The sequence below is a fragment of the Salmo salar genome, chromosome 17, assembly GCF_965601325.2.
Source record: "Salmo salar chromosome 17, fSalSal1, whole genome shotgun sequence".
Classification (NCBI taxonomy): domain Eukaryota; kingdom Metazoa; phylum Chordata; class Actinopteri; order Salmoniformes; family Salmonidae; genus Salmo; species Salmo salar.
In genome coordinates this window covers 48,722,566-48,749,253 of record NC_138307.1, presented here as the reverse complement: position 1 = coordinate 48,749,253, position 26,688 = coordinate 48,722,566, and the positions used below count along the sequence as shown (strand labels likewise).

Below are 26,688 nucleotides of genomic sequence, written 5' to 3'. Positions count from 1 at the left end.
ACGATGTCAGATCTTCAGTGTTATATCCACTGTCGGAATAAAAAAACAATAGGCTGGGCAGCACCTCCTACTGGAGAATTGATCTATCTACAGTTACCCAGTTACAGTTAGCTCGCTGGTCACCATAGCAGCACCCACCCGTAGCACGCGCTCCAGCAGGTATATTTCACTGGTCACCCCCAAAGCCAATTCCACCTTTGGCCGCCTTTCCTTCCAGTTCTCTGCTGACAATGACTGGAATGAATTGCAAAAACAAATCACTGAAGCTGGAGACTCATATCTCCCTCATTAAAGTTAAGCACCAGCTGTCAGAACAGCTCACAGATCACTGCACCTGTACATAGCCCATCTGTAAATAGCCCATACAACTACCTCATCCCCATACTGTTATTTATTTTATTTATTTTGCTCCTTTGCACCCCAGGGTCTCTACTTGCACATTCATCTTCTGCACATCTCTCACTCCAGTGTTTAATCGCTATATTGTAATTATTTGGCCACTATGGCCTATTTATTGCCTTACTTCCCTTATCCTACCTCATTTGCACACACTGTATATATACTTTTTCTACTGTATTATTGACTGTATGTTTGTTTATTCCATGTGTAACTCTGTGTTGTTGTTTGTGACGCACTGCTTTGCTTTATCTTGGCCAGGTCGCAGTTGTAAATGAGAACTTGTTCTCAACTAGCCTACCTGGTTAAATAAAGGTGAAATACATTTTTTTTTAAACCTTTGGTCTCCCATCCAGGGTTTTTAACCAAGCCCTATTAGCTTTGATATTTGCTACTGACTATTACCAATGTGCTATCGTGAGAATGATTGTTGAGAGATCTCCACTTAAAAAAAAAAAAAATAGATTCACTGCTGCTATGGAAGTAAATACAAGAGGGTAGGTTTAGCAGAGTAAATAAAATGTGACCATACTCTTATCACTCATATATCATAATGTCACGTTCGTCGTACTGATGGGACCAAAACGCAGCGGGAATGTAAGTGCTCATCTTCTTCTTTATATATAAAGAAACGTGATACAAAACACTTAAACAAAACAATGACGAAAAAACTGTCTCGTAAGGACAAGAAAGACTATACAGAGAAACAACTACCCACAAATCCCATGCCAAAAACACCTCTATTAAATAGGACCTTCAATTAGAGGCAACGAGAAACAGCTGCCTCCAATTGAAGGTCATCCCAATAAACTACGCATAGAAATAGAACAAATAGAATGAACATAGAAATACACTAACATAGAACATAAACCAAAAACACCCCGAAACACGCCTTGACCAAACTATAATAACAAACAACCCCTTTTACTGGTCAGGACGTGACACATAAATGATGCTATTTAGGCCTATAAGCTATAGGACTTGCAAAGTCATCAACAGCTATTGTTTTATTTCAACCCAGAATTCAACAGAAAGTAGACAAATCAAATAAAAAGTTTATTTGTCACGTGTGCCGAATACAACAGGTGTAGACCTTACAGTGAAATGATTACTTACAGGCTCTAACCAATAGTGCGAGAAAAAAAAGGTATGTGTGTGTGTGTGTGTGTGTGTGTGTGTGTGTGTGTGTGTGTGTGTGTGTGTGTGTGTAGGTAAGTAAAGAAATAAAACAACAGTAAAAAGACATTTGAAAATAAGAGTCGCAAGGCTATATACAGACACCGGTTAGTCAGGCTTATTGAGGTAGTATGTACATGTGGGTATGGTTAAAGTGACTATGCATATATGATGAACAGAAAGTAGCAGTAGCGTAAAAAGAAGGGTTAGCGGGTGGTGGGACACAATGCAAATACAATAGGCCAATGCACAATACAGTAGGCCTAGGGTTTCAAGCTCTGGTTGATTTCTAATTGAATGATATTTAGTGATATTGAATTGTGTACTTGGTTGTCAACGCAACCAAATATCAACATTTGAAGGAGATGAATCTTCTGCTTGTATAGTTCCATTTGTGTCACTGACTTAGTCTGCCTTTAATTCCAGTTTGTCTACAAATTAACAATTGATACGTTGGATTCACGTCTTCATCTCAATCAAAATCAAAGTTAAACTTCATTTAAAGTGCTTTTAAAGTTTGATTTGATCTAGTTCTATTATTTAACTTAGACAAACTGGAATTAAAGCCAGACTAAGTTAGTGGCACAAATAGAACTATCCAAGCAGAAGATAATGTTGATATTTGATTGCGTTGACAACCAAACACAATTCGATATTACATTTACATTTTACATTTACATTTAAGTCATTTAGCAGACGCTCTTATCCAGAGCGACTTACAAATTGGTGCATTCACCTTATGATATCCAGTGGAACAACCACTTTACAATAGTGCATCTAAATCTTTTAAGGGGGGGGGGGGGGGGTTAGAAGGATTACTTTATCCTATCCTAGGTATTCCTTAAAGAGGTGGGGTTTCAGGTGTCTCCGGAAGGTGGTGATTGACTCCGCTGTCCTGGCGTCGTGAGGGAGCTTGTTCCACCATTGGGGTGCCAGAGCAGCGAACAGTTTTGACTGGGCTGAGCGGGAACTGTGCTTCCTCAGAGGTAGGGGGGCCAGAAGGCCAGAGGTGGATGAACGCAGTGCCCTTGTTTGGGTGTAGGGCCTGATCAGAGCCTGAAGGTATGGAGGTGCCGTTCCCTTCACAGCTCCTTAGGCAATCACCATGGTCTTGTAGCGGATGCGAGCTTCAACTGGAAGCCAGTGGAGAGAGCGGAGGAGCGGGGTGACGTGAGAGAACTTGGGAAGGTTGAACACCAGACGGGCTGCGGCGTTCTGGATGAGTTGTAGGGGTTTAATGGCACAGGCAGGGAGCCCAGCCAACAGCGAGTTGCAGTAATCCAGACGGAAGATGACAAGTGCCTGGATTAGGACCTGCGCCGCTTCCTGTGTGAGGCAGGGTCGTACTCTGCGAATGTTGTAGAGCATGAACCTACAGGATCGGGTCACCGCCTTGATGTTAGTGGAGAACGACAGGGTGTTGTCCAGGATCACGCCAAGGTTCTTAGCACTCTGGGAGGAGGACACAAGGGAGTTGTCAACCGTGATGGCGAGATCATGGAACGGGCAGTCCTTCCCCGGGAGGAAGAGCAGCTCCGTCTTGCCGAGGTTCAGCTTGAGCTGGTGATCCGTCATCCACACTGATATGTCTGACAGACATGCAGAGATGCGATTCGCCGCCTGGTTATCAGAAGGGGGAAAGGAGAAGATTAATTGTGTGTCGTCTGCATAGCAATGATAGGAGAGACCATGTGAGGATATGACAGAGCCAAGTGAGTTGGTGTATAGCGAGAATAGGAGAGGGCCTAGAACAGAGCCCTGGGGGACACCAGTGGTGAGAGCGCATGGTGCGGAGACAGATTCTCGCCACGCCACCTGGTAGGAGCGACCTGTCAGGTAGGACGCAATCCAAGCGTGGGCCGCGCCGGAGATGCCCAACTCGGAGAGGGTGGAGAGGAGGATCTGATGGTTCACAGTATCAAAGGCAGCAGATAGGTCTAGAAGGATGAGAGCAGAGGAGAGAGAGTTAGCTTTAGCAGTGCCGAGAGCCTCCGTGACACAGAGAAGAGCAGTCTCAGTTGAATGCCCAGTCTTGAAACCTGACTGATTAGGATCAAGAAGGTCATTCTGAGAGAGATAGCAGGAGAGCTGGCCAAGGACGGCACGTTCAAGAGTTTTGGAGAGAAAAGAAAGAAGGGATACTGGTCTGTAGTTGTTGACATCGGAGGGATCGAGTGTAGGTTTTTTCAGAAGGGGTGCAACTCTCGCTCTCTTGAAGACGGAAGGGACGTAGCCAGCGGTCAAGGATGAGTTGATGAGCGAGGTGAGGAAGGGGAGAAGGTCTCCGGAAATGGTCTGGAGAAGAGAGGAGGGGATAGGGTCAAGTGGGCAGGTTGTTGGGCAGCCGGCCGTCACAAGATGCGAGATTTCATCTGGAGAGAGAGGGGAGAAAGAGGTCAAAGCACAGGGTAGGGCAGTGTGAGCAGGACCAGCGGTGTCGTTTGACTTAGCAAACGAGGATCGGATATCGTCAACCTTCTTTTCAAAATGGTTGACGAAGTCATCCGCAGAGAGGAGGGAGGAGAAGGTAGCAAAGAGCTTCCTAGGGTTAGAGGCAGATGCTTGGAATTTAGAGTGGTAGAAAGTGGCTTTAGCAGCAGAGACAGAAGAGGAGAATGTAGAGAGGAGGGAGTGAAAGGATGCCAGGTCCGCAGGGAGGCGAGTTTTCCTCCATTTCCGCTCGGCTGCCCGGAGCCCTGTTCTGTGAGCTCGTAGTGAGTCGTCGAGCCACGGAGCAGGAGGGGAGGACCGAGCCGGCCTGGAGGATAGGGGACAGAGAAAATCAAAGGATGCAGAAAGGGAGGAGAGGAAGGTTGAGGAGGCAGAATCAGGAGATAGGTTGGAGAAGGTTTGAGCAGAGGGAAGAGATGATAGGATGGAAGAGGAGAGAGTAGCGGGAGAGAGAGAGCGAAGGTTGGGACGGCGCAATACCATCCGAGTAGGGGCAGAGTGAGAAGTGTTGGATGAGAGCAAGAGGGAAAAGGATACAAGGTAGTGGTCGGAGATTTGGAGGGGAGTTGCAATGAGATTAGTGGAAGAACATATATTACTATATTACTTTTGTAATACAATAAATTGCCTAAAGTTAAGGCTATCTTACCAACGAATGTAACCTTAAAATGAGTAACACATCCGTGGCCACATTGAGGATACTGTAACTATGAATGTATTCTGATGTAATTATTAAAGCGTGCATATTCAAAATGGCATGCATAGCTTGTCACAGGTCTGTGGAGATCATCACAATTTCTGTAATAATCTGTGCAGAATCTTGAACAGCACCTGCACCATGTACTTTTAATGTAATCTCAACTGCAATCCAGGTCATTTGGTTACGCTATTAGATGAAGCACAGTGATAACACAGTAATCTTTCCTATCAATAAACCACAAATTAAACATTGTTTGGCATTGGAATTTGTTTGTGCCTTTAGATGGTTGAAAGCATCGTGGATATTCAACTAACTTTTGGCTGTCTTTTTGAGTGGGTGAATATAGGTTGTAATGTCTTTGATCAACATGTCAACCAAATATTACCCAATTATCCACGTTGAAATGGCGTGTCTCCAGTATGATTTATGAGTTAACAAAAAATTCCTAAGAACTACTGCAATATCTCTGAGTTATTGGTTGAACAAGGAAAAGATTGATAACACAAGCTTTTCTTCAAAAAGTTTCTTCAAGAAATACCCTGTGTATATTCTTTATTGCCACTTACGAAAGCAACACAGAGAGCCATTAAAAACACCAAAAACAATATCTTCAACTTGCAAGTTCAATATTTCTTTCTAATATCTGTAGCGAGCTCTGTAGCGAGCCCTGTCACTCACAGTAATCCCCCAAATCATTCTGCCAGACTGTGAGAAGAGTGTAGCGAGACCTTTAGCAGACATCACACAGTGAATGCTAACTGATGGCTGTGGTCTATACGAGGCTAATGGAACCGTAGCTCTGGAACCCCCTCATCGACCCGATCATCAAGACCCACTAATTACTCAACACAGCGAGAAGCAAACTCACGCCAACCACCCAGGGGACTCTACCCGAAACAACATCTAAGGGCTCCAAGAGTTTCTAAGGCAAAGCAAAAACAAACCAACTGTAAAATATAAAATAAGCATTAAATAGGTTCCACACAGCACACACTTCCTGCTAGTTAAATGTTATATCCCTAGCGTTATGCGGCTTGTGAGACTGACAGGTTCTATAGCATTGTGGTGTTATTAGATTTCACAATGTAATAATTCGACATGGTATCTAATCAATAGATTGAGATTCATTGGATTTATTAGACAGGAGAAGCAGGGTAGAGCCAGGTTGTGGGGCGGTGGAGTTGAGTGGAGTTATGAATGAAGGTGAATAAAATGTTAACTTTATCTGTGGCATTTAGTGCCTCCACATCTATGTTTACTTTGAAGGAGGATCACAGAACAGCTTTGAACAACTTGCAGGTTTTTCAAATGCTTCCAAAACAGCCACTACTGTATGTCCTCTGAGTATTTCCCTACTCTATTGGCCTGTTTGAAGTCCCTCCATGTTAAATTGATGTATTTATGTATTTTAAATGTATACTATGTTATTTACTTTGATCCATGTCCCTGCAGGTACATAGCCATGGTAGCAGCAGTGCCCCTGAAGTACAACAGGTGTGCTCTATGTATTTGAAATGTATTTTATCCCGTGTGATGTGTGTGTCCCTGCAGGTACATAGCGGTGGTGGTGCCACTGAAGTATAACAGGAACCAGTTCAGCTTGCGGCAGCTGGTCCTCATTACGGCCACCTGGGTTCTCTCCCTGGGCGTCGCCAGTCCCGTCATCTTCGGCCTCAACCAGGTGCCGGGCCGGAACCCCACCGTGTGCAAGCTGGAGAACGACAGCTTCGTGGTCTACTCCTCCGTGTGCTCCTTCTTTGTACCTTGCCCTGTCATGCTCTTCCTGTACTACTGGATGTTCCGGGGGTTGAGACGCTGGAGCTCAGGCAGGAGGCGCTCCCAGCTGACGAGGGGAAGAAAACGGAGCCTGTCCCTGCGCCTCAGCTCCGCCCTGCAGAGGGAGAACGCAGGGGTCAGGGCGGGTGCCAAGGAGAAGGTGGTGTACCTCATGCCCACAGCTCTCAGCCCGATGTCACCGTCGGCTGTATCGATGGCGTCGCCCACGGTGACTCTGGGGGTGGGGGACAAGCAGCAGGATGGTTTGGGGGCGGGCGTGGCGGAGAGCGACCCCATGACTACCCAGATGGACAGCGTTTCGGACGCGGACCCCACGGAGATGCCGCCTAGGCAGGGGAAGATCTTGAAGGAGAATGGGCTGGCCCACGCTAAGGCCACCAAGAGGGGGCGCCGCAACAGCAAGAGTAGCAGAGTGAGTGGGAGGGAGCGCAAAGCCATGAAGGTTCTTCCTGTTGTAGTTGGTAGGTATGTGTACGTGTGTGTGTGTGTGTGCATGCATGTGTTTTCCAAGGTTTACATAAATCATATCAACGAAGCACATTTAGCATCGTTGGGGCAAGAAAACAAGGGGTTGCGGTGAGCTTAAATAGTATTCATTACATAAACATGGGGGGACATGGAAATGAGGGGTTCCCCTACTGCGAGCAGAATACACAACCTCATAACCTGCAACTGATTGTTGACACATCAACTAGGATTAAAGAGCATGGCTGTTTGTGATTGTTGCTGTTTCGGTAATCAGTGCCTGTACTGGAGGGTGAATGGTTTCACCTCTTCTCTGAGTATACAGTATATCCAGCTTCTCAAGCTCCGGTTCAGTGTGTTTCAATCCATAGCTAGAGGACTCCTACTCTCTCCAGGAGGGAGAAGAATCATTTTTGTCTTAATTTGTTGAACGACCCCCCCCCCCCCCCCCCCCCAAAAAAAATGTACAGAACTCCAAAACAAACAAAAACTGCGCAAAATGTTGTCATAATATATGCACAAACCCTTCCGAACTTTTCGATAAGTTTGCCAAAATGTCTAAAAACATGTTCTCACTTTGTCATTACGGGGGTATTGTGTGTGGATGATAAGTCATAGTATACACAACGGTGTTACAGGATCTCATAAAGCAGTGTGTAAGGCTATATTGAGGCATTCTTGTGAGACGGGAATTAAAACTACTTACCTGAAAAGGTACTCCTCTGACTAGACATTCACATTATATTACATGGTGTTCTACTAAGATAGTGGACTATGGTGAAGTTTGACCCACCACAAAACTTTAGCTTTGATAAACCGACGGAATGGATGGATTGGAAACAACTTTTTATGAGATTCAAAACCGTGACCAAGTTGGATCAGGGAGATCAAATGTACAGGTAAGTTCCCTCGTGCCATGGGCAGTGAGGCAGAGAACATTTTCTAATCGTTCACCTTTGCATCAAAAGGATGGAAAGTCTGCTTTTTCCCAAACGGAGTGTTATTCACGAATGTGCCTGTTTTTATCAACGAGTACAGCGATCTGGGAAAAAGGCAGAGACATTCATCAGAGCCCTTTACGAGCTTTCAGAGCATTGTGACTTTGATGCGAATAGAGATCAGCATATTCAGAACCAAATTGTTGTGGGCATACTGGATAAAGAACTGTGTCCTAAACTGCAGTTGATGGCAGATCTCACGTTAGCAACTACAGTCTGTCAGTCAGAGAAAGTTAGCATGCAAGTAAGCCAGCAGGGAGAAGCTACATGCTATGTGCAGGAGATTGTACGGGGGCACAAGAAGAATGCAAAATGGCGCAATGAGAACAGAGATTCAAAGGACACGGAGTGTGCAGAAGGAAAATGCCGCAGGTGTGGGAAAATGTAACATAAAGAGCAGGAAAGATGTCCAGCTTTCAACTGGACATGCAACAAGTGTCAGAAAACAGAGCATTGGGAAAGAATGTGTCACACAAAATCAGTTAGTGAAGTTACAGGCGTCATATTGTTTCAGATCCGTTAGCAATGCCGATAGGAGTGATGACCAATGGACAGTGCAATTTTCTCATTGGTGCAACACCTGTAAAATGTTTAATTGACACTGGAGCAGATGCTAGTGGGGCGGTAGGTAGCCTAGTGGTCAGAGCATTGGGCAGTAACCGAAAGGTTGCTGGATTGAATCCCGAGCTGACAAGGTCAAAATCTATCATTCTGCCACTGAGCAAGGCAGTTAACCCACTGTTCTCCGGGCGCTGTGGATGTTGATTATGGCAGCCCCCCGGACCTCTCTGATTCCGAGGGTTTGGGTTAAATGCGGAAGACGCATTCAGTTGTACAACTGACTAGGTATCCCCCCTTTCCCTAATGTAATGTATGAAGAGACATTTGATATGCTCATTCCAGAGAAAACATTGCAGACAGAGTGTGAACAAACTAACTCAGCCGGTCAACAGCAGCCGAGATTGGCCTGGTGAAACTCATCGAAGAGGTCCATGACGCATTTGGAGAACATGGCTTGCTCAACACAGCCAGTGAAAATACAACTGAAAGAGAAGACACAGCCATATGCAGTGCACACAGCGCAGAGAATCCCAATATGCAGAAGGTGAAAGAGGTGCAGAATGGAGGAAAATGACATTGTGGAGAAGGCAATGCAGCTAACAGATTGGTGTGCACCCCATGGTGCCTGTCCTGAAGAAAAAAGGAAAAGTACGTATATGTGTGGGTTTGAAAAAGCTTACTGAAGCAGTGAAAAGGGAACAGTTCATCCTACCACCTCGGAAGATACTCGCAAAGCTGAGCAGAGCCAGAGCATTCTCAACAAAGGGATCCGGCAAGTGGCTTTTGGCAAATACCCCTACACTGTGACAGCAGAAAGTTGACAACCTTTATTACACCTTTTGACAGGTACTGTTTCTGCCGTCTGCCGTTTGGGATCTCGAGCCCTCCAGAAATCTTCCAAAACAAAATGGAGACATTGCAAGGTTTTAAGACAGCCCCCGTTTTTATGGATGACATTTCGGTATATGCTAATACTATAGAGGAGCACAACGAGCCACTAAAAAGTGTCCTGCAGAAGATTGAGTCAACCGGACTAAAGTTGAACAAAGAAAAGTGAGTCCTCGGGCAAACAAAGCTACGCTTCCTGGGACACCTCATTGACCCATCAGGAGTCAGGTCTGATTCAGAGAAAGTGGAGGCCATCAGGCAGCTTTCCCCACCAGAGAACTTGCAGGAGCTGAAGAGAGTTCTTGGGATGGTTAAATAACTAGGGAAGTATATCCCCAACCTTTCCACAGTGGGTCAACCACTGCATGAGCTCCTCAAATCAAATCAAATTTTATTGGTCACATACACATGGTTAGCAGATGTTAATGCGAGTGTAGTGAAATGCTTGTGCTTCTAGTTCCGACAGTGCAGTAATATCTAACAAGTAATCTAACAATTCCACAACAACTACCTAATACACACAAATCTAAAGGGATGGAATAAGAATATGTACATATAAATATTTGGATGAGCGATGACCGAGCTGCACAAGATGCAATAGATAGTATAAAATACAGTGTATTCATATGACATGAGTAATGTAAGATATGTAAACATTATTAAAGTGGCATTGTTTAAAATGACTAGTGATCCATTTATTAAAGTGGCCAATGTTTTGAGTCTGTGTGTAGGCAGCAGCCTCTCCGTGTTAGTGATGGCTGTTTAACAGTCTGATGGCTTTGGGCGTGGGATCACGCACAGCAGGCGGCGTCCCAGCGCCTCAAAGTACTTCTAATGACTTCCCCAGTCCTGACAGTCGAGAAAATTCGAGAAATATCTATACGGCCTGGAGGTTTTCAAGCCAGTGACTATGAGCCCTTGGTCCCACTAATGAACAGCAAAGACTTGGATAATGTGGCTTTACGGTGCCAGAAACTACTCATACAGCTCATGAGGTTCTAACCCACAGCGGAGTACGCGCCAGGCAAAACGTTGGTCGTGGCGGACACTCTGTCAAGGAGTCCGTTGACACTCACAGAAAAGGAAACAGACACGCACACGGACGTGGAGTGCTACATTGCAGCCGTAATCAACAACATACCTTTTACACAGACAAAAGAATGGAGAGCATCAGAGTTGCCACTGCAGCAGATGATAAACTACAGACAGGTGATCGAGTACATCAGGTCAGACTGGCCTGAACATGTGAGTAAAACCCCAGTCAAAGTCAGAGATTTTTTTTCAGTGAAAAGTGAACTGTCAGAGTACAATGGTATGGTCACAAGGGGGAATCGCATACTAGTACCACAGACACGGCGGGCAGACAATCTTGATAGAATACACAATGGACATCAAGGTCTGACTAAACGCAGAGAGAGGGCCAACACCTCAGTATCTCATCAGAGCTAAAGAAAAAGGTTATGTCAGTCTTGTTGTGAGTTTAGAAAGGAACAGCAAAGTGAGCCACTCATCTCAACGCTGCTCCCTGACAGGCCATGGAAAATAATTGCTCTGGATCTATGTGAGCATAACAAACAAAACCATCTGATTATATCTGACTATGACTCAAGATTCATTGAGATACTACACATGCCTACAACCACAGTACACAGGTCACCCTGAAGCTGAAAGGAACCTTTGCAAGGTATGGGATTGCAGATGAGGTCGTTAGTGACAATGGGCCACAATTCCCTACTTCTGAGTTCCAAGAAATGGCAAACCAACTTGACGTTAAGCACATTATTTCCAGGGCGCACAACCCTCAGGGTGACGGTCATGCAGAAAGGGCAGTGCAGACAGTGAAGAGGATTCTGAAGCAGAAAGACCCACTGGTTGGTCTCATGTGCCACAGATCAACCCAATGCACAACAACGGGAGCAAGCCCAGCAGAGCTCCTCATGGGTAGAAAAATCTGAACAAAACTCCCAACGTTGGAGAGAAACCTCCAACCTAAGTGGCCCAACAAAAACACATCAGGCTAAAGGATGCAGCAGAAAAGAGGAAACAAACCTTCTACTACAACCAACATCATGAGGCGAGACCATTACAGTTGCTACTGCCAGGAGAAACAGTGCTCACCAAGCTAAATCACCTAAACGAGTAGACGACACCTGCAGTGGTAACAGGGGAAAGCACCACACCCAGGTTTACGTCATCGAGATGCAGAAAGGAGGAACACTACGACGTAACTGTCGCCACCACCAGACAGTGCCTATACCCCAACTAAAGGTATTACGCCTGCCTCTCCTGAAAGAAGAGAAAATAGTCTACTGCCAGACAATGGTCAACAAGAGACTGTTTCACTGACCTCGAGTGACAGCACAAAGACTGCTGGTCAAGGACTTATACTTACCAAGTCTGGAAGGGTTAGCAAACCAGTTGTCAGACTGAACCTGTAAAGAACAACTATAGAAACCAAGAGACATTGAAAAGAGACACTAGAGGTTAATAAAAAATAAAAAATGGGGGGGGGCACATGTGAAATGTTGCGTTGCTTTAATGTTCTTTCAAAACCTTTTCAGTAACTGCTATTCTGAAGTACGGTTGCTTTCATTATGGTTACACTCATTTGTAGGTGTTAAAAGGAAAATATGTTAAAGTTAAGGGGGGATATGGGGTGTGAATACTTTCTGAAGACACTGTATTTAACAGAGCGATTTTATCGAACTTTAAATCTGCACACTTCTTCCAGTACATTTTCAGTGTAAATTGTTCAAAGTAGTTGTACCATAAACTTTGAAGTCAATGGTTTGAAAAACATAGTATTATGCATTACATAATAACATGGCATTACAGCAATACAAAACAAGGATCAGATTTTTGCAACTATATAACAAACACCGAACGCTTCAAAGAGGCTGCATGCTGAGAAGGCTAACATTTTGATTATATGAGGAAAAGGCTCACACTCCGTGGCTATAAATTCAACATTTGAAAACACAGACTGTTAAAATGCAATGAAGGGAGACCATGGTGTTAGACGGTGTTGTTGCTCCACAGGTTTAGCAGGATGTGTTTAGCACTATGCTAGTGTTGTTGTGAAAAATAGAGGAATGAATAATACCACCCTCCACAGCATAGTCTCTTCCCATAATGCTGGGCCTGTTTGCTTACTGTACTAATGCAGGACCGCATCTATCCACTGACAAACCAACTCCTGCTGTGTCTGAACGGACAAAGCAGGAATAAATAGAGTCCATAGTCTATGTGTTGTGGACCTAAGCTGTATCATACCATATGTGTGTGAACAGGTGTGAGTGTTGGCACGTGCTGAATGAGTGGAAAATATGACATACACACACCCGTTGTCGTACGTACATCTACGCACATCTACTCGGAGCAAGTCGCTCACACCATAACTGGCACAGGCCATGTGTACAGGCAGAGCTGACTAACTTTACTCAGTGTGACAATGTTATCATGGTACGTTTGCTGGAAAGGTGATGAAGTGTTACCAGCTAGTTAGCTAGCGACCAAATAGAGTTAGCACATGATGTAAGTGTCTGTAAGGCATCATACATCATGGTAATGTAGCCTGCAGTACAAGTAGAGGACGCTATCTCCTCGGAAACAGCCACTTGATTGCAATCTTCTACCATGGTTCACATGATCTGTGCAAACACTTTTTCATGCCACATGCATCTATTCGACACACCCGCACACATATAATACAAATTCAGTAACTCTGTATGCAGTGAGCTACAGTCTGCCTGTCATAGACAGCTTTCCCTCAATGGGACGTCACATGATATTTACCATCTCACATTAAACCAACATACCTGTTTTAAACACAACCTCTATAAGCAGTGTCTGTCATAAACACATTTTCCTCAATGTCATAGCACATTGATGTTTACCATCTTACATTATAGTAATATACTGTAGTTATGTATCCCTCGCCATGTATTGATTTATTGAAAAGACTGACTGCTTCACCTTTCGCTTCTTCCTCCCCCTTTTTCTCCTCCCTCTTCTTCTCCTCCCCTCCCCTCCCCTCCCCTCCTCCTCCCTCTTCTTCTCCTCCCCTCCCCCTCCTCCCCTCCTCTTCCGCCCTCTTCCCACCTATACCAGGTGTGTTCCTAGCCTGTTGGACGCCTTTCTTTGTGGTACATGTGACCAACGTGCTGTGCGTGTCCTGCAAAATAAGCCCCACTCTGATCTCCGTGGTAACGTGGCTGGGCTACGTCAACAGTGCTGTCAACCCCATCATTTACACTGCCTTCAACGCAGAGTTCCGAAATGTCTTTCACAAACTTCTCTGCTGTCGAGCATGAGACCTGAGTTCTGAGATCTGGAACCTCTTTGACAGACTATTCATTGAGATAGAACAACAATTATCTTTATGGTTCAACCTGAGACCTGAATTCTAGAATGTTGCTCTCGGCCATGAGACCTGAATTAAATGATCTTTCACAAAACTCCTCGGTTGCTGGATGTGAGAGTGACTTCTTTACCCAAAGGGGTTTTCCTGGATTTAAGTGCTGGCAGAACGTGAGGTTGTCAAAATGGATGAAGAATACAGGGGACAACATGACAGGATTTGACTGATGCCTTAGTTGACATATTGTGAACTGAAAGACAGTGGCTCACTGTATCTGATGTTTCAACATTGAAGTTGATACAGTGCGACTGTTTTTTCGCCTGTAAAATATTGCTTGGTTACAGAAGATGGTGAATACTGTTAATATCGTAGCCCAAAGGCATAAAATATGTGAACAATGTGCACATTTAACAACATCTAAGTATTTGATATGTGAGTTTTGATCTCTCTCAGAATGAAATGTTGATGTTATTTACGGTTGTCAGTTTTGATTTAATAATGTGCAGGTTTTCTGTATTGGTATTGTATTTTCTTTAGAATTGACTTTGTCTCCATTTATCCCGAGGATTTGGGAGACTTTAGGGACATAGGGTGGCTCAAGAGGAACTTCAATTATACAACAAACATAGTGAAATAAAGGTTAAATAAAAAATACAAAAAATACTAAATGTTCTATCTTGTGGATTACGGACAAGTTATACTATGACCTATTTTGAGGAAAGTGCTGTGAATGTGACAAATGTAAACAACTCTCTTTGACGTCAATGGAAAAATAATAAAACGTTCCATATGATACATATGATGATACTATATGATACGTATGATGATACTATATGATATGTATGATGATACTATATGATACGTCTGATGATACTATATGATACGTATGATGATACTATATGATACGTATGATGATACTATATGATACGTATGATAATACTATATGATACGTATGATGATACTATATGATACGTATGATAATACTATATGATACGTATGATGATACTATATGATACGTATGATGATACTATATGATACATATGATGATACTATATGATACATTTGATGATATGTATGCCATATTTCCCCTATGTAAGAAACTGAGAACACTAGTCGCAATCAGAATGAAATCATTTCAGCCCAAATGACATAGATAAAATCTATTTATCCATGTCACTGAGAGCGATACGGAATGTTGGTCTATTCCCTCATCAAAAGCCACAGAAGACACTGCCATATTACACACACAGGAAGTTACCATTACACGTGAAATGATCCTTGTCTGTTATCTACAAGGGGGAGAGAGAAACTCAATCATGCAATTTCACCTCAAGCGTTAAGGCTTGAGCACTGGGCTTAATGAGGTGTCTTTGCTGTGGCTGGTGGACGCAGCTCTCACCCAGCTAGAGGAGCACATACACCCAGAGATAGGGAGCTGAGATTTGGACCAGTGAGCCATACTTAGTGACTAGCCACCATGTATAAAAACAATCCATGTAGATCTGATCCACAGCCAGCCACCAACCACACTAGCAATCTTCCCTACAGCAGGCCTGAAAGCCAAGGCAGAGCAACAAGAGTGATAAATCACAGTTTGTCGTTTTAATCTCTGGCCATGCTATGATGACCTGTCACAAGGAAATGTGAACCGACTTGTATTTTATTTTATTTAACCTTTATTTAACTAGGCAAGTCAGTTAAGAACAAATTCTAATTTACAATGACGGCCTACCAAAAGGCAAAAGGTCTCCTGTGGGGACGGGGGATTAAAAACAAAAATAAATTAAATAAAAATACAGGACAAAACACACATCACGACAAGAGAGACAACACAACACTACATCAAGAGAGACCTAAGACAACAACATAGTATGGCAGTAACACATGACAACACAACATGGTAGCAACACAAGATGACAACAACACAACATGTCAGCAGCACAACATGGTAGCAGCACAAAACAGGGTACAAACATGATTGGGCACAGACAACAGCACAAAGGGCAAGAAGGGAGAGAACAATAAATCACGCAGAGCAGCCACAACGGTCAGTAAGAGTGTCCATGATTTAAGTCTTTGAATGAAGAGATCTTTCACTGTCCAGTTTGAGTGTTTGTTGCAGTTTGTTCCAGTCGCTGAAAAGACGAGCGACCCAGGGATGTGTGTGCTTTGGGGACCATTAATAGAAATGTTTGTGGTCATACGCACATCCTTAAAAACATAGGTGCTGGGCTAATAAAGAATACTAGAATAGAACAAGAAGAGTCGCACACTGTTAAAGCTCCCAATTCATCGCTTTATTGACAACGTTTCCATCCGAAACGGATATTCGTCAGGTCAAACACACTGAGTGTTCACCTCACATGACCATTGCGGACATGACGCATGGTGGGTGCAAAAAACATTTGTATATCTCTGATAATGAAATAACAATGAGATGGGTACATGTAATGGTTCCAGAACATAATGTCACGGGTGTCGTATAGATTAGACCAAGGCGCAGCGGGTTGCGTGCTCATCATTATATTTTATTAAACACAGAAAAACAAGACAATACAACAGGAAACAGTTTTGCAGGCTATAACTACAAGCAGTGCAAAAACAACTACCCACAAACAACCAGGTGAAAACAAGCTCCCTATATATGACTCTCAATCAGGAACAACGATGTACAGCTGTTCCTGATCGAGAGCCACACAGACCAACAAAGAAATATACAAACTAGAAAAACCTAGAATACCCAAAACAAGAACATACACCAAAACCCCGGAACACATAAATAAAACACCCCTCTACATACACATAACCCCGAACCACATAAAACAAATACCCCCTGCCACGTCCTGACCAAACTACAATAACAAATAACCCCTATTACTGGTCAGGACGTGACACATAATATATATTTACAAAATGACCAAATGGGTAACCTGGAAGGCAAGACAAATCAAAGTGAAGTAACATATTCAGGTAAGAAATGGTCTGATATCAAACTCTTGGTTCAGACCTCTAGGAGACATGGTACACAAACGGTGAATCCAATACAAATCTCTTCTCAATAATAGATTATCAGTATCTCTGCCCCTCCTAGGAGTCTAAACATGTTCGATGCCAATGTATCTCATAGAGCTAATGTTGTGACGAGCCTCCATGAAATGCGCAGCCACAGGGTTTCTCTGATCAAGGGTCCTGATATTACTCCTGTGTTCTGCTATCCTTGTTTTCAGAGCTCGTTTGGTTTTTGCTACATATCATAGACCACAAATACATTTGATCAGGTATATCCATTTTTTGTGGAACACGTAATGATGCCCTTAATCTTAATGCCCTTGCCCCTAAGCGGGTGATTGAACATTGTGCATTTGTTCATGAAGTTACGCTGCACCATCCGCCACATCTATAGTTACCGTCCGGCACATTGTCTGGAAAGGTGCTGCGTGGCACTGGTGGAAGATCAGACCTCACCATCGTTTCACTGATGTTGGGGGAGCATCTGAAGACTAGCCTCGGAGGTTCTTTAAACATCTTTTCCAGTTGTGGATCAGTGCTCAAGATGTACCAGTGTTTTTAAATAATGTGGTCGAACTATTTACCAAGTGGGGAGTACTGAAGGAAGCATTGAATGCGTTGGTCAGGAGGGCGGAGAGGTTTGGGCGTGAGGCTGTCATCCTGGGTCATATTTTTACAACGTTCCCTTGCGTCATGCAGCCATTCCTCTGGGTAACCCCGCTGTCTGAAACGTTCATCCAGATGGTCGGTTTGTTTGACATAGACACTCTATGTACTGCAAATCCTACGTATGCGACTGTATTGGCAAATGGGGAAGCTCTTTTTTAGGGGTGTAGGGTGGAAGCTGTCTCCGCGTAACAGGGAATTCCTGTCCGTCGGCTTCCTGTATAGATCCGTACTAAACCCCCCCCATTCCTCTTAATCAAAATGTCAAGAAAACTTATTTCATGCGCATCAAATATGAGGGTGAATTTCAAATGTTCACTGCTTGTACTGTATTGATGAAGGAGTGGAATCGATGAAGTTCCTCTGCTGTGCCCTGGAATAGAACGAATACATCATCAATGAAGCGTTTCCCGAGTCTAATATGGCGCAAAAATAGATTATTAGGGCTGAAAATCATATTCTTCTCAACAACAAAAAAAACATACAGATTGGAATAATTCGGTGCCATTTCACTACCCATAGCAGCTCCCTTCAGTTGAATGAACATGTCATTTTCAAACATGAAAAAGTTCTTAGTCAGAACAATCCCAGCCAGTTCAACAATACAGTTAGTGCTAGGGAGTGTGCCAGTGGGTCATTGACATGGCTTCTAGGCCTCCCTAATAGGGGATATTAGTATACAGTGATTCAACATCAAAGCAAGCCATAAGCATCTCCCCATTGATATTGTGCATTGTCTTGAGGGTGTTAATCACGTCCATAGAATTGCGTACATATGCGGGGTTTTAGAAAGAAATCTACAAAAGCAGAAATATCTTCAATGGAGGCCACAATCAGTCTCCCTGGTGGCTTATCCAGTCGTTTGTGGATTTTTGGTAAGGCATGAATGATGCTCCTGATTGGATAGTCTACTTTCATGAACTCATATTCTTTTGCATAATGTCTCCACTTTCTGTAAGAGACTTCAGCTTGCAGTGAATCTCATCTTTGAACAGTGGTGTAGGGTCACGTGACAATTTCTGATACAAATTTGTGTTGTTCAATTGTCCCTGGATCTCATTCACATAGTCATCACGGTTTAACAACACCACTATCAAAGTGGAATAATTTTTTTAAACATCCAATGCTTGCCTCTGTTCTTTAGGGAGATTATCGTAAACTCTGTATTCTCGTTTCTTATTCAAAATCCCACAACACATCTTTTTCCACTAATCTGCAGTATGTTCCTAGGGAGGGATTTCTGTATCTGGGCGGACAAAAAGTGGATTTAGCTCGAAAAGGGGACATTTAACAGAATGTGACTGGCAGAACGGGTGTTGTATGTGGAGGATGAGGGCTGCAGTAGATATCTCAGAGAGGGGGGAGTGAGGCCTAAGAGGGTTTTATAAATAAGCATCAACCAGTGGGTCTTGCAACGAGTATACAGAGATGACCAGTTTACAGAAGAGTATAGAGTGCAGTGATGTGTCTTATAAGGAGCATTGGTGGTAATGGTAAAGAACACCTAGTCACTCGAGAGGGTTAGTCTGGCAGCTGGGTGAAAGAGGAGCGATTACGATATAGGAAACCAAGTCTAGATTTGACTTTAGCCTGCAGCTTTGATATGTGTTGAGAGAAAGTAAAACCAAGAGATGACGCCGATAGAGATGGTCGCCTCGCTTCAAGTCATTAGGAAACTATGCAGTATTTTGTTTTTTATGTATTATTCATGGGCACCGATGTCTTGCTTCCAGACAAACGAAACACCTTCTTTCCCTGCTTTGAGGATAATACAGTGCCACAGACCCGGCCCGATACCAAGGACTGCGGGACCCCCTCTCCTTCTCCGTGGCCGACATGAGTAAGACATTTAAACGTGTTAACCATCGCAAGGCTGCTGGCCCAGACGGCATCCCTAGCCGCATCCTCAGAGCATGCGCAGACCAGCTGACTGGTGTGTTTACGGACATATTCAATCTCTCCCTATCTCTCCAATCTCTCCCAATCTCTCCCTCGTCTGCTGTCACCACATGCTTCAAGATGGCCACCATTGTTCCTGTACCCAAGAAGGCAAAGGTAACTGAACTAAATGACTATCGCCCCAGTAGCACTCACTTCTGTCATCATAAAGTGCTTTGAGAGACTAGTCAACGATCATATCACCTCCACATTACCTGCTACCTGCCACCGTAGATCCACTTCAGTTTGCATACCGCCCCAACAGGTCCACAGATGATGCAATTGTTATCACACTGCACACTGCCCTATCCCATCTGGACAAGAGGAATACCTACAGTTGAAGTCGGAAGTTTACATACACCTTAGCCAAATACATTTAAACTTAGCTTTTCACAATTCCTGACATTTAATCCTAGTAAATTCCTGTCTTAGGTCAGTTAGGATCACCACATTATTTTAAGAATGTCAAATGTGAGAATAATAGGAGAGAGAATTATTTATTTCAGCTTTTATTTCTTTCATCACATTCCCAGTGGGTCAGAAGTTTACATACACTCAATTAGTATTTGGTAGCACTGCCTTTAAATTGTTTAACTTGGGTCAAACATTTCGGGTAGCCTTCCACAAGCTTCCCACAATAAGTTGGGTGAATTATGGCCCATTCCTCCTGACAGAGCTGGTGTAACTGAGTCAGGTTTGTAGGCCTCCTTGCTCGCACACGCTTTTTCAGTTCTGCCCACAGATTTTCTATAGGATTGAGGTCAGGGCTTTGGGATGGCCACTCCAATACCTTGACTTTGTTGTCCTTAAGCCATTTTGCCACAACTTTGGAAGTATGCTTGCGGTCATTGTCCATTTGGAAGACCCATTTGCGACCAAGCTTTAAATTCCTGACTGATGTCTTGAGATGTTGTTTCAATATATCCACATCATTTTCCATCCTCATGATGCCATCTATTTTGTGAAGTGCACCAGTCCCTCCTGCAGCAAAGCACCCCCACAACATGATGCTGCCACCCCTGTGCTTCACGGTTGGGATGGTGTTCTTCGGCTTGCAAGCCTCCCTCTTTTTTCCTCCAAACATAACGATGGTCATTATGGCCAAACAGTTCTATTTTTGTTTCATCAGACCAGAGGACATTTCTCCAAAAAGTATGATCTTTGTCCCCATGTGCAGTTGCAAACCGTAGTCTGGCTTTTTTATGGCGGTTTTGGAGCAGCGGCTTCTTCGTTGCTGAGCGGCCTTTCAGGTTGTCAACTCGTTTTACTGAGGATATAAATAGTTTTGTACCCTTTTCCTCCAGCATCTTCACAAGGTCCTTTGCTGTTGTTCTGGGATTGATTTGCACTTTTCGCACCAACGTACATTCATCTCTAGGAGACAGAACGTGTCCTCTTCCTGAGAGGTATGACGGCTCCGTGGTCCTGTGGTGTTTATACTTGTATACTATTGTTTGTACAGATGAACGTGGTACCTTCAGACATTTGTAAATTGCTCCCAAGGATGAACCAGACTTGTGGAGGTCTACAGTTTTTTTTCTGAGGTCTTGGCTGATTTCTTTAGATTTTCCCATTATGTCAAGCAAAGAGACACTGAGTTTGAAGGTAGGCCTTGAAATACATCCACAGGTACACCTCAATTGACTCAAATTATGTCAAATAGCCTATGAGAAGCTTATAAAGCCATGACATAATTTTCTGGAATTTTCCAAGCGGTTTTCAAGACACAGTCAACTTAGTGTATGTAAACTTCTGACCCACTGGAATTGTGATACAGTGAATTATAAGTGAGCTTGATTACCATTATAAGTGGGCTTGATTACCAACAAAAACGAGACAGCCTACAGGGAGGAGGTGAGGGCACTCGGAGTGTGGTGTCAGGAAAATAACCTCTCCCTCAACATCAACAAAACAAAGGAGATGATTGTGGACTTCAGGAAACAGCAGAGGGACCACCCCCCTATCCACATCGACGAGACAGTAGTGGAGAAGGTGGACAGTTTTAAGTTCCTCGGCGTACACATCCCAGACTAACTGAAATGGTCCACCCACACAGACAGTGTAGTGAAGAAGGCAGAACAGCGCTTCTTCAACCTCAGGAGGCTGAAGAAATGTGGCTTGTCACCTAAAACCCTCACAAACTTTTACATATGCACAATTGAGAGCATCCTGTCGGGCTGTATCACCGCCTGGTGACTGAAAAACAGCTTCTATCTCAAGGCCATCAGACTGTTAACCAGCCATCACTAACACAGAGAGGCTGCTGCCTACATACAGAGTCAAATCATTGGCCACTTTAATAAATGGATCACCAGTCCCTTTAAATAATGCCACTTTAATAATGTTTACATATCTTACATTACTCATCTCATATGTATATACTGTATCTAATACCATCCATCTTGCCTATGCCGCTCGGTCATTGCTCATCCATATATTTATATGTACATATTCTTACTCCATCCCTTTATATTTGTGTGTATTAGGTAGTTGTTGTGGAATTGCTAGATTACTTGTTAAATAATACTGCACTGTCGGAACTAGAAGCTAAAGCACTTCGCTAAACTTGCATTAACATCTGCTAACCATGTGTATGTGACAAATACAATATAATTTGATTTGACAGTTTACCGTAAAGCCATACTCCCAAGTACTTGTATGAGGTGACTACCTCAAGCTCTAAACCCTCAGAGGTAGTAATCACACCTGTGGGGAGAGGGGCATTCTTCTTACCAAACTACATGATCTTTGTTTTGGAGGTGTTGAGAACAAGCTAGTTTTGTTATTTTTGTTATTTTTTTCTCCTTTATTTAACTAGGCAAGTCAGTTAAGAACAAATTCTTATTTACAATGACGGCCTACCAAGGCAAAATGCGGACGATGCTGGGCTAATTGTGCGACGCTCTATGGGACTCCCAATCATCTTCGGATGTGATTCAGCCTGGATTCGAACCAGAGACTGAAGTGACACCTCTTGCACTGAAATGCAGTGCCTTAGACGCTGCGCCACTCGGGAGCAAGTAGTTAAGGGCAGAGAAAGCTTGTTGGACACTAAGAAAAGCTTTGTTGGAGACAGTTTAACACAAAATTCTGGGAGGGGCCAGCTGAGTAGAAGACTGTATCATCTGCATATAAATGGATGAGAGAGCATCCTACTGCCTGAGCTATGTTGTTGATGTAAATTGAGAAGAGCTTGGGGCCTAGAATTGAGCCTTGGGGTACACCCTTGGTGACAGGCAGTGGCTGAGACAGCAGATGTTCTGACTTTCTACACTGCACTCTTTGAGAGAGTGTCATGTGTGCTCCCTCTAGATCACCAGGCTGCTCGTTATGGCGCACACCTGTCACCATCGTTACACGCATCAGAGCATAATAACACTCACCTGGACTCCATCACCACCTTGATTACCTGCCCTATATATGTAATTCCCTTTGGTTCCTTCCCAAGGCGTCATTGTTTCTGTTTCAGTTTCATGTCTGTGCGTTGTTCGTGTTTCTTGTTTTGTATTATATTTTCATTTATTTATTAAATTATTCACTCCCTGAACTTGCGTCCCGACTCCCAGCGCACACGTTACAGAGAGGTAGTTAGCTAACCAGGCCAAAGACCCCTCAGAGACACCAATACTCTTTGGCCGACCCTAAAGGCAAAGGCAGTCTGAGGGAAAATGGCCCACAAGTCTGTCGGACACCAGGGGTTTTCTAGAGCAAACTGAGGTACAGAGGAGATTCAGCAACTCATGGAGAACAATTGAATTAAATAAAAAGGCTTCTTTATTGTTAAAAGTAGAACCAACGTGTTTTGGCTATTGGCCATTTTAAAAACTGACAGAGGAGCTTTAAATTACAGTATTTATCCTTTGAAGACGGCATTGATAAATACTGTATCAAATTAAGGAAGGAATCCTATTATGTTCATTTTTGATGCATGGTGTATTACAGAGAGAATCTCTTCCATCTGGGGTCTTTGTCACTGACTAAATAAGACAGGGTATTGAACAGAGAAAATAGGTGAGAAAATCTATTCTGACCTGTTTAATCTGCTTCTCTCCAATCCCTCTTTATGCCTATTAACACTGCGTTCTGGAGAGCCCTACCTTTCAGTCTCCTTTCCTTTCAAGACCCGTGGCCCTCTTCAAATTATTAAAAACTTTAATACATCACCAAGGCTTTGGTGTCGTCCATTTTCACTTTACTTAGATCCATCCATTTCATTCACATAAAAAGTCATGTTCTACTATCCGAAACCATATATTCAATATGGAGGAACATTTTGAAAGTACATTTCTTTCCAAAGAGGTTCTTCAATATTCTCTTATTCTCACTCTCAATATTCCCTTATTCTCAGTCTCTATGTCAAACCCAAATAGACCATCAGTAAAATGATATATGCTGCTGTCAGAGCACAACAGGAGAAGTGAATAAAAGTAAAGTTAACAGGGCCAAGCATGTACAGTTAGGCAGTCAGAGGGATTGAAGCCCAGCAGATTGAAGTCCAGAATGGTTGCACACATACAGAGAATATATAAACAGGGGAGTCTGAATGCCTCACAGCTGTTATAAATCAAAACCTCGGCCCTCAGCATCTAATGATAGAAATAATTCAGCCTACAGTATACATTTTGTAATTTCATGGATTGGATGTTCAATGTACAAAGCCAAAAGGAAAAATGGAATCAAAGTACAAGGATACAAGAATTCAAACTGTATCGATTTATATGTCAAACAAACTGGGCTGATGTGTGATAAATGGAGGAGGAGAAGAGGGGGGGGTCGACAGGAAGAGGAGGCCGTGTTTTGTTGTGGAGGAATGTGAAAAGGATGGAAAAGTAATATCAAACAGTATGTATGGATTTTCTCAAAAGCTCAATGTCCTGTCTGTCTGTCTGTCCGGTTTCTGTATGTCCATCCATCTGTCTGTCGTTCTATGTGTCTGTCTTCCTGTCTCCCATCTTTAAGTTAAAAAGGTCATTTCTTTTTTAAACTTGAAAACAATCACAGTATTCAGCAATTAACTTTTTTTATTAAGTATTCTCTCAACTCACAGCTGGTGCCTATAACATTGGCATTCGTCCACACTTAAATTAACAGGAATGCATGAATGGAAGGTGAAATAGACCGTTTAAGTGAGCCTACAACTGGTTAGTGTCATCCGTTAAAATGAGAAGCAAAAGCAATCTGTTCCTGGAAATAAACCAAGATGTTGTGAGACACGTACCGTACAACTTTTTACTTTAATTTAAATGAGAAGTAATTGCACATGTTATTCTGAAACATGTAGGTGAATGATTTTTATAGTTAAGTCAAGGAAGGCTGATTTAAGACCTAGGTACATTAACATTGGACTCTTGAGTGTCTGCTAACTCTTTTCAAACTTGTAACAAAGTGGCTTGCCAGTCTGTCACTGTGACGCAGATGTTGCAACCAGCTCAACAACTTTGAGTATTATCAAAAAAAGTATACTTGAAGGACTTTTGAAGCAATCCACAGCAATAGAAGCAATTTACAAGATGTCCCAGCTATGGGGTAATATGCTTTACATTGGAACTGTCACGCCCTGATCTGTTTCACCTGTCTTTGTGCTTGTTTCCACCCCCATCCAGGTGTCGCCCATCTTCCCCATTATCCCCTGGGTACTTATACCTGTGTTCTCTGTCTGTTGCCAGTTCGTTTTGTTTTGTCAAGCTACCAGCGTTTTCCCCTCTGTTTCTGTCTCGCTATTGTCCCTGTTTTCTTGTTTTTCGTGGTTGTGACCTTTTCTGCCCGCCCTGACCCTGAGCCTGCCTGCCGTCCTGTACCTTTGTCCCACTACTCTGGATTACCGACCTCTGCTTGACCTGACCCTGAGCCTGCCTGCCGTCTTGTACCTTCGTCCCACTACTCTGGATTACCGACCTCTGCTTGACCTGACCCTGAGCCTGCCTGCCGTCTTGTACCTTTGCCCCACTGCTCTGGATTATCGACACCAGCCTGCCTTGACCTGTCGTTTGCCTGCCCCTGTTGTTGTAATAAACAATGTTATTTCAACACAGTCTGCATTTGGGTCTTACCTGAAACATGATAGTATGAACTGGCCATGACTGACCCAGCCAACTTGGACCAGCTCTGCTACACCATCTCCTCCCAAGGAGCCACCATTGGTAGGCACGAGGAGTTGCTTCGCGGTCTGATGGAGGGGTTCCAGGCCGCAGCCAAACGCCACGACCAAGCATTGGACAGTCCGTGAGTTGCCTACTAGGCAGCATACCACAACAGTATCCTCCCAGGCCCTCAGTAACCCGGCTGGTAGCAGTGCTGACACCCCAGTTTCCCGGGAACCCCGCTTACCTCCCCCGGAGCGCTTCAATGGAGAGTCGGGCACCTGTCGGGCGTTTCTCGCTCAGTGTTCTCTCGTCATGGAGCTGCAGCCTTCTTCCTTCCCCTCAGACCGCTCTAAGATAGCGTACCTCATCACGCTGAGGTCCGGGGGGGGCCCTCGCCTGGGCTACGGCCATTTGGAAACAACAGTCGGCTGTTTGCTGCAGTCTGGAGGAATTCGTGGCGGCTGTGAAAAAAGTTTTTGATGCTCCGGTGTCCGGGAGAGAGGCTGACCGGAAGTTACTCCAGCTTCGGCAGCACTCCCGCAGTGTAGCAGACTATGCGGTGGATTTCCGCACGCTAGCAGCGGAGGGTGCCTGGAACCCGGAAGCGCTGTTTGACACGTTCCTGCACGGATTATCGGAGGAAGTAAAAGACGAGTTTGCAGCCCGGGAACTACTGCTGGATCTCGACTCATTCATCACTTTAACCCCTCAAGGATCCCACCTTGCATCTGAGGAACTCCGGAAGTTCCCGGCGTCTACGTCCCCGAGAGGATCTGAGTTTACCCGAGTACCTCCAAGAGCCTCCAAAGACTGCCAATTCACCTCTTCCCGAGCCGATGCAGCTAGGCTGTCTCCTGCCGAACGTGTACGCAGACTTCACACCCAGAGTTGTCCGTATTGCGGTACTGCCGGTCATTTTGTGTCTACCTGTCCCTTCAAGAGACCTAGCTCATTCGTTGGAGTGAGTACACTGGTGGGTCTTAAAGATAATTGTTCTTCTCCCCTTACTCGCCCCTCTCTCCGTGCCACCCTGCTGTGGGGCGACCAGTCCAAGTCTCTCCAGGTACTCATCGACTCGGGGGCCGATGTGAGTCTTATGGACGTTACCCTGGCGTCCGAGCTGTACATCCCCACTCAACCCCTCTCCATTCCTATGGATGTTAGAGCGCTGGACGGGCTCTCTCTAGGCCGGGTCACCCA

The 26,688-nt window shown here is 44.1% G+C and overlaps 1 protein-coding gene across 1 annotated transcript in view; it reads left to right on the top strand.

Moving 5' to 3' along the window:
• Window positions 1–14,587, top strand: part of LOC106576100 (D(4) dopamine receptor) — a 30,497-nt gene extending 15,910 nt beyond the window's left edge. The window contains exons 5-6 of the mRNA XM_045699685.2: window positions 6,275–6,981; window positions 13,543–14,587. Of these exons, the coding sequence (XP_045555641.1) occupies window positions 6,275–6,981; window positions 13,543–13,745 (910 nt within the window). The 3' untranslated portion in view covers window positions 13,746–14,587. The remainder of the gene's footprint in view (window positions 1–6,274; window positions 6,982–13,542) is intronic.
• The last annotated feature ends 12,101 nt before the right edge of the window (window positions 14,588–26,688 follow it).